Source organism: Protomyctophum bolini (assembly GCF_963924005.1).
Source record: "Protomyctophum bolini genome assembly, chromosome: 24".
NCBI classification, from domain to species: Eukaryota; Metazoa; Chordata; class Actinopteri; order Myctophiformes; family Myctophidae; genus Protomyctophum; species Protomyctophum bolini.
The window spans coordinates 14,371,756-14,385,492 of record NC_137885.1 but is presented as its reverse complement, the minus strand read 5'-3'; the positions used below and the strand labels follow the sequence as shown (position 1 = coordinate 14,385,492).

Genomic DNA, 13,737 nt, shown 5'->3' with positions numbered 1-13,737 from the left:
GTCCTATTCGTTTTCCCAGATGGAGTTCCAAGGGGATTCATACTTTGGGTGATTTATTTGATGCCAATGGTTTACGTTCTTTCCAGAATTTATGTGATATTTTTAACTTGCCTGGTAACTCTTTCTTTTTCTATCTACAATTGAGAACTGCCATGAGGACATACGGGGTTCCATGGCAGACCCCCCTTGCAATGCACCCTTTGCATAGACTTATCTGTGATGTTAGGTCAAGAGGTTTTGTTTCCATATTGTATGATTATTTATTAGAATCTAGTTATGGGACCTTGGCTGTCGATACTGTATGGAGGAATGACATACCAAATCTAGATCCAGATTGGAGCTGGGATACAGTGTGGTCTAATGTTGCCCTATCTTCTAGGAATCCTGATCATCAGCAAATTCATCTAAATTTTGTTCATCGGACATACTTAACTCCCCGCAGATTGTGTGCTATGCGGATTTTAAATAACCATAACTGCACTTTCTGCACTTCGAACACCATAGGTACATTCTTTCATATGGTGTGGGAGTGTCCGGGTGTCCTCACTTTTTGGAATCTGGTTGCGGCTAAACTTTCGATTATACTACAAATTAACATCACACCCTCCCCATCTCTATTCTTATTAAATGATGTATCCCAGTTGCTATTAAATAATACCCGTATTCGTGTCTTCTTTGCTGGCGTAACAGCCGCAAAGAAGATGGTTGCTTCGCGCTGGAAACCGCCTCATACTTTGTCATTTCGCCAATGGGCTTTGACCTTTCTAGATATAATTTATCTAGAAATGTCTACAGCAAGATTGCATGGTGCAAAAGAGGAAAACATCGAGATTTGGTCTGGTATTGCAGATTTGGTTACGGGCATGATTTAGTCATTATTATTGTTATTATTATTTTCATTCATTTATTTATTTTTTGTTCCCATTTGCACAGTAGTAAGAGTACTGACATTTTTTGGCATCTTTGGTCTCGGGGGGAGGGGTGGGTGGGATTGTTTGTTGTTTTTGTGTTTTTGTGTTTTTTGTTTCTTGTTTTCTTTAGTCATTCATGATGTTAACGTATCTTATTGTGATTTTTTGTCTTTAATAAAAAAAACATTTGATAACAAAAAAAAAAAAATCTTCAATCTTCATTATTCAATGCGTCTTCTATAACAAATGAAAAACCTCTGGAGTCTGTACCAACAACTCTTAGTGCGTAACAACTCAAAACAAGGAATATTTAACTTTAGCCACCGAGTTTCAGTGGAATAAATGCTTGGTTGCTCAACGTGAGGAACATATAAAAGTGCATAAAGGAATATGGGTTCAAGCCAGGGAATGCTTTTTGTTTGTTATTGCAAACAACACGCACATTGCTGCCATGTTGTTTTGCTGATGCTGCATATGTAAGCGTTGACCACCTGGGTCAGTATAGTGTTTTGATCACTCGTGATGAACAAAAACAGTGACACATCACACCGTGAAGCATAGCTGCTTGGTGTCCCTATCTGTTGATAGAATTCATTTGAATGACAATAGGCTACTTTATGCTGCGCAATCACATCACACAGCAGCTTTTTATATAAAAGAGAGAGACATGGAGAGCATGCATCCAGTATCCATCCAGCATCACCTGGGAAGCGACAACTGTCTGTAACAATGGGGAAGGTATGTTTGATAGCCATCGTTAAATGCTGTAAATTAGTGGTCTACTTTTTTCATATCAACGTCCATTATTTATTATTCTGCATTTGAGCCACGGATCACCATTTGACGAGATTTAGCCTTTGTCCACAATTCCAATACTGTATTGATGTGGTGCCATATAGGAGAGATAACAGGCACACATTGTTACATAACAATTCTTCTACATTCTAGACGTCCTGTAAATTAGGTAATGCTGATGTTTAACAATAATTTTACTCTTGGGTGTAAAATGTATAACCAAGAGTCCATTTGGTTACGCTCTCAAGAGTTAAATGTATCTACAGGTTAATTTGGTTTACCAACTCTCCAACATTTAGCTGGGGGCCCACCTGGAACCCCCTCAAGGACCACTGGTTGAGAACCACTTATAATTATATTAATTAAACAATCAATACACTATAACAATCTCTCGAATGAAACCGCAATGATAATCAAACCACAGCAATGTATAACCAAGGTTGACGCAAATTATCCTTTCACAGATAATCTTCTACGAGGACAGAAATTTCCTTGGTGCACAGCATGAGTGCATGAGTGACTGTGCCGAACTGCTCACCTTCTTCAACCGCTGCAACTCCATCAGGGTTGAGAGCGGCTGCTTCATGGTATATGAGAGGCAGAACTACCAAGGCAGCCAGTGCTTCCTCAGGAGAGGCGAATACCCCGACAACCATCATGCCGGCATTGAGGGTTCTACTATCCGCTCCTGCCGTACGATACCAGTGGTAAGTCTTTGAGGCGGCCTCTCAACATTGAGTTGAAGTGCATTCAATAGGCTCTATGCACAACATAGGCCTACCCCATTTTGCTAAGAACTTGGGTCCCTTCAATACTTCCTTCTCACAGGTGTTACCGATGATACTAATTAAGGCTCTGTTCCATTCTGTTCAAACAGAGTTGAGGATGCTGCTATTGACCATTAATTTGCAGACCGCGGCCAGAGTTTGGAAGCACTCGTTTTCAGTAAAGCAATGTCCTGCTGCCTCCTTATTATGTGCAAATTCAAAACAGGTGGTAAGCAGGGCAGTTGAGTGATATCTAACGAGCACTTCCAAATTGCAACACTTAGAAAAAGAATCACCTGCGAGGACAGAAAGTAACTCATAACATGTCTACAGTGGATTTTATGAAACAAACACGTTGAGGATAGAAAGAGAATAATTCAAGCTTTTCATACAGCTGCAATGTTGGTGAGTTTGACGTTGTGTAAGATACAATCAGACTTGTCTGTTTCGATGAATGGGCATCGAAATGGAAGTTGCACCTATAGCACCTTGCCATTACCTATTATGGTAAGATGGCCGCGGGAAGGGGAAGGGGCTCAGAAGTAGGAAGTGTTATTCTGTATGCAATATGCATAGAGCCCATTGCAGGTATTGACAATATTTATAGTCTACTGTCAAAGTGTGAATGCTTGCACATTGGCAAATGTAACACCAATATGCAGCTCTGCTCACAGAGTACTTTACAGTGTACCAATTCAAATTTCGAGAAGCAGAAGAAAATGTCTTCCGTGGCCATTCTCGGGCTCCGTAGGTTTTCAACCCTTTTCACATCAGGTTATGTGGTTTCCTTTGTCCAGACAGCAGAGATATATATATATATTCTTGTCTAGTACTACTACTGTCTAGCTTCTATCCTTTTCGGAGTCACATGTAGTGAGTTTGACATCTTCTCCTCCTGCTGCAGCACCATGGCACCTACAAGATGAGGCTGTACGAGCGCCCAGACCTGAGCGGCCAGATGCAAGAGGTGAGCGACGACAGCCCCAACGTGCAGGAGCGCTTCCGCATGTCCGACATCAACTCCTGCAGCGTGGTGGACGGCCACTGGCTGATGTACGAGCAGCCCAACTACAGGGGCAAACACTACTACCTGAGGGCCGGCGAGTACCGCCGGTTCAGTGACTGGGGAGCCGTGAGCCCAAGGGTCGGCTCCATACGGAGAATCACCGACTTCAACTAGAAGTCTTCATATACCTCCTTCCTCTGTCCATTATGAATAAACATGCTTGTTTAAACTTATGCGTTAAGTGATCACGGTTGAGAGAGTGCATTGTGTGTGTGTCGATTACAGGGTGTCTGTAGATTCCATTGGGTTTGGCTTTAACTTTGGCTCATGCTGAAGTTCCTCTGACATTCATGACTCATTTAAGCCCCTACCCATGCGGCCACGCATGGGAAAGATACGAACTAGTCTCCAAGGGTCAGTTTTGCAACATTGGTATACCTTATTCTTTCTTTCTTTCTTTCTCTTTTTCTTTCTTTCTTTCTCTTTCTTTCGACGGGATGCATATGGACATTACATAAATGCAATGTCAATAATTTTAACATTTGATGCCTGCTCATGAACTTTGACCATGTCAAGCAGGAGCCTTGACTAAAAATTAATCGCATGACTGCACCTGGGACGTTTCGAGTCTCAGGTTTCGGGTCTCGGGTCTCTCGAACATCATACCCCTCACTCAGGTGACCCAGCCGGGGTGATCAAGTCCCGACTTACGTCCCAGTAGCTACCCTCGATCAGTCACATTAGGGCAAGACCAAGGCCACACAATCCGTTGCTCCGGAACAACCCTTACCGAGGGTTTTTGGGCTTCCTCCTCACAGAGGACACAGGCTGGGGCGTAACCCATACTCACCCGGGTGCCGTCTACATTCCGGCTGTCACCCGTCTCTCCGGTGGTCACCAGACTATACCTGGTTGTCAACGTAGTCTATTCCTATGAGTCACTATAAATAGAATAACTATAACTAAAATGAATTACAATACATGGAAAGGAAAAGCAAAAGGCGGCCCACTGGGTATCTGAACACTTTTTTATTAACATGACATTACATGAGACCATTGGGATCCCTTTCTTCACATGGCGATGCGCTTGATGGAGCCCACCCTGGCGCTCATGCTCCCCCACTCGTTAAACCTCCTGTACTCGCCTGGGCGCATCAGGAACTGGCGCCCCCTGAATTGGGGATGCTCGTAGAAGATCCAGTGGCCTTCCATCACGTTGCAGGAGTGAATGTCGTTGAACTGGAAGCGGTCGGACACCGAGGGGCAGTCGTCGTTCATCTCCATCATCTGACCTCCGAACTCACTGCGCTCGTAGATCCTCATTTTGTGAGAGCCGGTGTGCTGTGTGGGGCGGACGAAATGACAAGGAGTCGTGTTACCAGAGAACTAGAGGCAGCTGGTCTTCCTTCCCTTTCTTTCATTCTCTAATAAGGCCTACAGCTGAGAATCCGTTATACAATAAGGATGTGATTCCAGCAACAGTCAGACACACCATTAGTCAGACGCCCTCCCCAAATCCTAACCTCACAGGAAGCCAGGGGTGATTTTTAACCCGCAGCACGGACTAGTTTTAACCCGCTGCGCATGTCGGGAGCCACAGGTGATTTTTAACCGGCAGCACGGCTGATTTGTAACCCCGCCGCACGGGTGATTTTTAACCCGGGGCACAGGTGTATCTGACTAATAATGACTGTAAAGACCGTTTGGTACTACAGTATATGTCAAACCCAACGTATATTATGCACCCCTGCTTATCTTTAACATACAAGCTGACATTATCATAGTGTAGTTGTTCCAAGATTGTCTGACATCACCATATGCAGTTGATGACTTCATATACAGTAGGGTTTTCTAAGAGGATCACTAGCACAGTTTGTAATGTGCCTCAGCCCTCACTCAGATCATGCATGCCTGAGTCTGACTGAAGCTTACAGGGGGGATCATGCGGCAGGAACGGACGCAGTCGTTGAATCCCATCCAACGCTGGTAGTCGGGGAACTCGCCCTTGTTCAGGTAGTACTGATAGCCCATGTAGTTAGGCCTCTCGTAGACCATCCATCCGCTACTGTCCACCCTGATGGAGTTACAGCGGCTGAAGTGGGAGTGCAGGTCATCGCAGTCTCCGTCGCACTCGTACGAGCGCCCCTGGAAGTTGCGGTCCTCGAAGAATGCGATCTGAAAACAGGTCAAAATATAGTTTTTTTTAATAGATGTGCAGGTCAAATAAGGAGACCTGCAGGCAGACTTTATCACATGACAAAGGGATAAACGATCCCTGTTTATTGGTTTCGTTTCAACAGTCTGTGGAGGTATAATGTACGCAGACAGGCACAAAAGATGCATAGAAAAACAACCAGCCTTACCTTTCCCATTGTGTCGGCAAATGTAGCACCACGCAGCCGTCGGCCTGCTCTGCCTTTATAACCCACAGTCGACCTGCAGCTTTGTCATTCAAATCATGGCTGTCACGTCAGCTTTTTTCACCGAACAATGTACTTTCATTTGTAGTGAACAAAGCAACTATGAACCAATGAACTACTAGGGAGTTTGGGGTTGTTTCAATATCATTCAACTCACAAATATAATATACGTATAATGAAGGGAAAAAAACAGAAAATAAATATATTGTCTCTGTTGGGTGGAAAGAGACAATATATGCTTACTTTCCCGGATAAAAATAGCAGATCGGCAAGCTCAGAACGAGTTGCTTCGCACCGTGTTTGTGTTTTTTTAGGCTTTTGTGTGATGCTGTAGTAGGATGATCAAGTACTGTAGGGCATTCATATACGAAAAAACACAAAAAGTTAGAATATGGAGCAAGCAACAATCTAAACTAGAAATGCACTCTCTCTCTCTCTCTTGTACTGCCAACTTGCACTCAAGTAGTCCATGTATGGCCTACTTGTGCGCAAGCAGAGCGTGCCATGAGGTATGCTCACCACTCCTAGAGTCCTAGAGCTGTTAATCCTATAGACCCCTATCCTATTGACCTTATACCAACCTTGAAACGTACCGTAGTTTTGTCACCAAGAATTGTGGTCCCTAAATTGGCTGTTGATGGTGATGTAATCTTAAACAAGAGAGAGAGGACACCGACATACATACGTACATTCATACCCAGCCGATTGCAGAGCCTGTGTGCTCACTTTCTCCGCAAGTAATAATAAATAAATAAATTGTTGCATGGCTCTAAGAATAAGATACCTCAAGGATAGGGCCATTTACTGTATGCTGCACGCTGCAGCACATATACTGTACATATAAAGTACATATAGGTTCATAGGTTTGGTATTTGTAGTGCACCCCCCATCCAGTTATTACACTGGCCGGGGCGCAGTCCGAAGAAAGAGAAAAATCACACCCGTATGAACAGAGCGGTGCAGGCAGCTGCTCAACGACACAGCTGGCTGGCTGCAGTTATAGTTAGTGCTCAGTGTGAATGGCCCTTTAGGCTGCTCAACAGCACCACTTTAGGTCACCCAGTGGTATTGCAGCGGTTCGTACGACAGACAGACAGACAGACAGACAGACAAACAGACTAGTTAGTTAGTAAGTTAGTTACTTTATTGACAAAATACATTGGGTCCAAACAATCACCGAAAAGTCCCATGAATAAAAGCATTAAAATGTACAATAATTTAAACTATACAATACACAACACAGAATCCCTTGACTCAGACAACAGGAGTTTTCTGTTGCTTCAAAAGTGATAGGCAGGCATATAACACGTCCCCCAAGTTCCTCTGTTAGCCCACAAAGCTCAGATCAGTAAACTCATATTTCCCTCTGATGTCTTGTGTGAGGGGCCCCGTCAGTATGTGCTGTTTGTTTTGTTGTATACCAGACCATGCAGTCTCACATTGACAAATAGGCTGCCCAGGCGGTATGCGACTCCACCTCCCCATTTCCACAGCCTATATATGAGAGGACAACCGAAACCGTGTAAAGGTTATGTATATGTACATATGCATATGTAAATGCATATGTACATGTACATGTACATGTAGGCTACATGTATATGTGTATGGTATAGAGTGGATGAACAGATACTTCTGGGTTGATGGCTTGGTAGGTCTTATATCTTGTTCCCTGGCTCTGTTTGGATTGGAGTTTATGAGTCAAGCACCGCAAGTCTCTCAATATGATCTTGTTTCTCCATTATTAAATGAGAATAGATGACTTGTTTCTCCTTCTTTAGTAATTGAAGAACATTTACCATCAAGTTGACTGCTGCTGTATTCGTTTCACACAAAATGGAGTCATCAGTTCAGTTTTGGTGGACAGCTGGATAATCAGTTGAGTGCTTTGTTTCAGGCATGTTTCAGTTAGCTTCTTTCTGACACAATGTCCATGCAATTATAAGCCTAAATGCCACAATGTGTTCAATGCAGCTTCTTCTAGGTTGAGCTCCTGTCTGCTCTCAGAATGTCTTAACAGGACAGAATGAGTCTGTTATTAAGCATATAGTCATATAACTTTGCTGCATTATTGCTCTCACGTACCCCCCGGGAATTGTCGCAATCAAGTTGGTTACCTTTCTTGGGACCAAGCTCATTGGATAGCCAGTTATACAATTACAAATATGGAGTTAATGAGTGTACAATGTACATTCTGCTTATCGACAGAAGTTTGATCACACCTGCCTGCTCCTTTTTGCTGGTGGTCAATCATGGTGGACTTCTGCCATTGTGATAGGGTCAGCTAGAAGTGGAATGTTGTGACATTCCACATGTGGGGTTTCTCCCTCACCTCACCAGCATGGTGTGTTCAGCAGCCTCTCCATGCATTATGTTCGTGGAAGTCACTTTCAGAAGACATCTACACCAATCTCTTCGACCAAGAATAAGGATTAGGGACGCAAGGGTTCATGCGGTTAATGATAATAGCACATATATACTTGGATTAGGTTTCAGATTAGGAAGAGGGTATATGCTCTATCAAACCCCTACAACTAGTTTGTAATGGGTTTGTACAAGTTAGGGTTAGAAGAACGTTGTCTTATTGTATCACTAGGCTATACTTATTTTGACAGTTTGTTCATATAATGTGTGAACATATGTATGATATTGCTATGTATTTTATTTAGCCTATCATCACCTTCTTAAACTAATGACCCAAGTCATTTTTTTAAAGGATAAATATCTTTTGGCCTAAGTCAGCTCTTCATGACACTGCCCATGCACCTCTGGTAAAATCATCAAAGTCCTAATTGAAAATAATCATGTTGATCCCGCCCCTTTTAGTAAAATGGCCCGTGGGATAGGAGTGAATGGAGTGTGAGATAGGCCAAAATAGGCAATTCTTTGGCCTAAATCACGTGGTTTTGTGACTCAGGTTTAATCCCATTTAATTCTATGTAATCCTTTTATGCATACAGTGTTATTTCAAGTTAAATAGTCATACATTATTAAAAAAGATTTTGGTGAAATTATTAAAGAATATCATACAGTTTTGTTTTGGATCAGTTTTTTTGTTTTCCTGAAAACATATGTTAAGATATTTACCTGCTATCCCACTTTGTAGCAGTTTACAGTATTCTTGGCATATAACCCAAAGGTAACAGTATATGTCCCCCAAACGCGTGTGTGTGTGTGTGTGTGTGTGTGTGTGTGTGTGTGTGTGTGTGTGTGTGTGTGTGTGTGTGTGTGTGTGTGTGTGTGTGTGTGTGTGTGTGTGTGTGTGCGCGCGCGTGCGTGCGTGCGTGCGTGCGTGCGTGCGTGCGTGCGTGCGTGCGTGCGTGTGTGTGTGTGTGTGTTTTCATTTCCACAAGTGCCCTAAAGAAGTTAGGGCACTAATTAAAAGTTGCATATAATGATGCATTACAGTTGCTTTTAAGGGTACCAAGATGGCACATAGTGCCAGCCAGCTGTTTGTTCACTTGGGGGTGCCTACCTGTCAAGCCCCTCTAAGAAACTTAATGTATACATTCACGTGTCGGTTAGAAGAGTCTGACAGCTCTGTCATTATGATTTTAACCAACCCTGTGAAGAGTTCTATTCGGTTCTCTTCCATGATTTGGAGACATTGGCGTAACAGCCTCTACACTGTGAGCATTTTCTTTATGGTTTTCATATATCGTTCTTTTTTTCCTTTTTTTTAATCTTATTTATTGTGTATTGTCATTTTGTATGTGATATGGACCCTGAGTCTGAAATAAAGATTGAATTGAATATAATTTTCGAGCAATTGCCAACAAAATGATATCAACGGAATTCTCACATACAGGTTCACAAGCCTTTATTTAAAAAAAGCTATCGTTCACAGTCAACGGGCGAACTAACAGGTATCCATGATGCGTCGGATGGAGGTGAACCTCATCTGGGCAGCCTGTCCCACCATCTCCCTCATGCTCCTGTACTCTCCGGGCTTCAGGTACATGACCCTGCCTCTGTAGCTGGGCTGCTCGTACAGCAGCCAGTGGCCTTCCATCACGTTGCAGGACTGGCAGTCAGACATGCGGTAGCGCTCCATCATGTTGTCGCAGTCCTCGTTCACCTCATGCATCTGGCCTCCGAAGTTCTCTCTCTCGTACAGCCTGACCCTGAACTGGCCCCTGTGCTGCAGAGGGAAACAACAGGCATCACATTTTTACAATAAAACCACTTAAACCCTATACGCATTTAGTATGTAGCCGGCAGGGACGTGCAGAGAGTGTTAGAGGGGCAGGGGCTGAAATCCCGTAAGAGGGCACTTTTTTTCTGTTTTTGATCTACACTAAATATATTTGCCAGATATTGCCGATCTGCATAAGTTCACGAATCACTACGCACTGTGAGCTTCTAGATTGACTATCTTTACCCAATGTTCACCCCAGAGGGACGGTATAAGGCTCAATTGGTTAATTATCATAACACGGTCATGAGGCTATACTCCTGAAGTTAGACCACGTGCGTGCTGTGTAGAGGAGGGTTTTCAAACCTTTTCACTTTCCCATTCAAACACTCCTGTCACTCCCAGAACCCCACTTTGTATTGGAATTGGTTTGCTGTACATGTAGGGGCTATACTGCTGCATGCGGGAGCGTCGGATATTGGTGTGTGGAGTGTATAAAATGTGCTGAATCACAAGGACATGCACACATAGACATCAAAGGGGGCTTCAGCCCCTGCCCTTTCACCCGTCTGTAACGAATGCAGCATTTACAACGGTGGAAGAAATGCAAATGCCACTCCTTTCCATATAGCAGAAGGCAGCATTCAGGATAATTGCTTTTTTCCGAAGTCTCCTGAACATGGAACGCACCATTTTGCGTTGAACAAATTTGTATCGAAATCCATGTTGTACTCCGCATCTCCAGTAGATAAAGAGTGCTGGGTTGCGCCCTGGAAATAGCTGATCTACAAGCTCTCAATGCGTCGCAGCGCAATACATTGAGCTTGTAGATCTGCAATTTTCGCTATTTTTGTCCAAAAGTGCCCTCTTACGGGATTTCAGCCCCAGCCAGTCTCTAACACGTCCCTGCTGAATCCTGAATAAAGCCATGCTACCAGACATGATTGGACTGGACTGGAAGGTTTGCAAGGTTTACCATGGGGATGGTGCGGCAGGACCTGATGCACTCAGTCATGCCCATGCGCTGGTAATCGGAGTACTCGCCCCTCCTGGCAAAGAACTGGTTCCCCAGGAAGTTGGAGCGATCGTACACCATGAAGCATCCGCTCTCCACCCTGCAGGACTTGCATCTGGTCAGGAAGGAGGTCAGCTCGGGGCAGTCGCTGGTGGTCTCATAGGAACGACCCTGGAAGTTCCTGTCCTCATAGAAGATTATCTGTTGGAAGAAAACAAGATGAAAAGAAAGAATATATGCATATGCACGCATGTTTCATTTTAGAGCAGACAGACTTGTAAGGGTCCATTTAGACCATTTAGAACCCCTCGGAAGGAACCCTTGAAGATTCACTGGACCCCACTTTGAGAACCCCTGCTCTAGACCACCGATTCCGGACGTTTTGACCGACATTTTCGCCAAAAAGTGGAACAATTTGGATTGATTAAAGCTTCAAAAGTAAAAAAATAAGTAAACAAACTCATACAAATAGACATAAATAAAGTTTTGATGGATGCATTTTTAGACTTAAGTATTAAACTTCAATATATGAAAAACATTTATTTACAGCTATCGAAGCAAACAAGTCAATATAAAATACGGTACACTATACACACATAAACTGAATATTATTTCTTATTTAAACACTTAATAATTCCTATTCAACCTCCAAGCTCACTGTGAGCTATTGTTATTGTAAAAAGCAATATACATTGGCTGCATAGATATTACTACAGATATGTCATAAGAAATGTCAAATCGAACCTAGAAATCGGTCTAGCTCTATTTAATTTGAATTCTTCATTGGCTACACCTCACCTTTCCCATGGTCATGATGATGATGAGGATGAGTTGCTCGTCTGTGGATGGATGTATGATATTGGACAGTAATTGTAGAACCAATGCACTGTACGGGGTACTTTTATACAGCCACAGAATCTCTATTCCTATTGTGTAAAGTTCCTGACTGGACAGTATAATATGGAGGGCCTCGTATAATGACACATGACTGGTTTGTTATTGACCATTGTGTGCAGCTGTGGTTATTCTACATTCGCTATTGTGTATCGTTCAAAGGCAGATCGAGAAGAAGAATATTCTCAAGCTATTAAAATTCTCTGGTGCATTACATTACAAAATACAATACACGTCAGATTAATCTGCTGTGGGCACAGAAAACACAGTTGTATAAGCAAATGCATACACGTGAATGAAAAAAAAGGTCTTGTGTTGAAATCCAGCACAACCTGAGATCAGATTCTAAAAATGTCTTCTACATCCTGACAGTTTTCTGAAAAGGTTATGTTTCTATGTCAGTCGTTTTTCAAAAATAGCTAAAGCATAACATAATGCTAACACCAAAAGGGGTTCCCGCCCGCAGTTTATAGTGCAAGTTGCATACTTGAGTCCTGCTGCTCCTGCATGTTGCAGATACCTTGTTTAATGTTTCTATTCTCTCACAATAGCCTCTTCATTGTTGAGAGGAACACCTATTTCCTCTTGGTAACGGAGTCATGAATGAAGTTGTGGAATTTGGTGACGTGAATGAACTTCCTTTGTAAGCTCCCAAGTCAACAAGCCTGTCAAAACATAGTTCCATACTGTATGTAACATAAAAATAAATATACACGCCTATGTGTGTATATAGGTATGTATACTAAAAAAAATTAATTATTGAATTAATAATTAATAATTAATTAGTTTAATTATATACACACATCCTCGTCATATAACACACTGATAAAGCATTGCACTTGTTTACAACAGGGTCCACATTTTTCAATTCATCAGAACATTTAGAGACTTACAAATATACACTTCTATATAAAAAACAGGAAATCGCGGATCAGGAAGAAATCAAGAACTGATCAGTGGATGAAATCAACTTTTGGGTCAAAAAGGTCAAGGTCACAACTAGAGATGTATAGAAGAAGAGTGTCTGGGCAAGAAGCAAAGATTTGAGTTGAAAACGTTTGCTCTGAAAGAATATATATTCGTACGAGTTTGTAGATCTGCTATTTTTCAATAGCTAAAGCATAACATAATGCTTAAAACACCAAAAAGGGTTCCCGCCCCTGGTCAGAAATGTGCGAGTGCCATGAATCGTTTTAATGCATAGTCTACATTCTGGCATAATTATTGTGAGTTCTGGTTCCATAGAAATGCATGCTGCTGGTTGTCATACTTATCTTTAATTTAAACACTTTTTTAGTTTTAACAGTTTTGTATTGAGTTGTGCTTGAAATGTACTTTAATTCTCCAATCTGTTAATATATTCTTCAATCAATCAATCAACGCGACAGATCTTCTATTTTTGCTAAATGTTAGCCATAGATAGAACAGGGATGCTATAGGATTCAAGCTTATATTTGACTCTTCAAAGGGTTTTACTCAGCCAAAAAGCATTTGATATCAAACCAAAATGTCCTCCTGCTCCCCTGTGTTTGCCAGCACGCTCTCCAGCATCCAGTAGCTCTGGGATGCTCTGCACTTTTTTCCCATTTGCATTGTCTAGAGTTGGTGGCTCCACTGATTCAGAACAATGTGATAAGCCTGGATAAATATTTGAATCACGGATTGAATTATCCAATTCAACTGGACGTGAACCATGTGCTTGGTGTTATTGTTCTTGTCCTGTATAAAGAGAATATTGCTGGAGCCTACTTGAATGTAATAAATGTATCGTCACGTGTGAGACCTACTCTTATAAAC

The 13,737-nt window shown here is 42.3% G+C and overlaps 4 protein-coding genes across 4 annotated transcripts in view; 1 reads left to right on the top strand and 3 right to left on the bottom strand.

Moving 5' to 3' along the window:
* Positions 1 to 13,737, bottom strand: part of LOC308311988 (glycerol-3-phosphate dehydrogenase [NAD(+)], cytoplasmic-like) — a 79,666-nt gene that overhangs the window by 6,023 nt on the left and 59,906 nt on the right. The gene's annotated exons all lie outside the window — the stretch shown is intronic.
* Positions 1,641 to 3,653, top strand: LOC308311778 (gamma-crystallin M2-like; the record flags this gene model as incomplete). Its single annotated transcript, XM_080758556.1, has 3 exons — positions 1,641 to 1,649; positions 2,171 to 2,413; positions 3,378 to 3,653. The coding sequence occupies 3 exons, from the start codon at positions 1,641 to 1,643 to the stop codon at positions 3,651 to 3,653; spliced, it is 528 nt and encodes a 175-aa protein (XP_080614682.1).
* On the bottom strand, positions 4,551 to 8,266 carry LOC308311777 (gamma-crystallin S-1-like; the record flags this gene model as incomplete). Its single annotated transcript, XM_080758555.1, has 4 exons — positions 4,551 to 4,820; positions 5,412 to 5,654; positions 5,843 to 5,915; positions 8,229 to 8,266. The coding sequence occupies 4 exons, from the start codon at positions 8,264 to 8,266 to the stop codon at positions 4,551 to 4,553; spliced, it is 624 nt and encodes a 207-aa protein (XP_080614681.1).
* LOC308311991 (gamma-crystallin M3-like) lies at positions 9,756 to 11,859 on the bottom strand (the record flags this gene model as incomplete). Its single annotated transcript, XM_080758823.1, has 3 exons — positions 9,756 to 10,037; positions 11,008 to 11,247; positions 11,845 to 11,859. The coding sequence occupies 3 exons, from the start codon at positions 11,857 to 11,859 to the stop codon at positions 9,756 to 9,758; spliced, it is 537 nt and encodes a 178-aa protein (XP_080614949.1).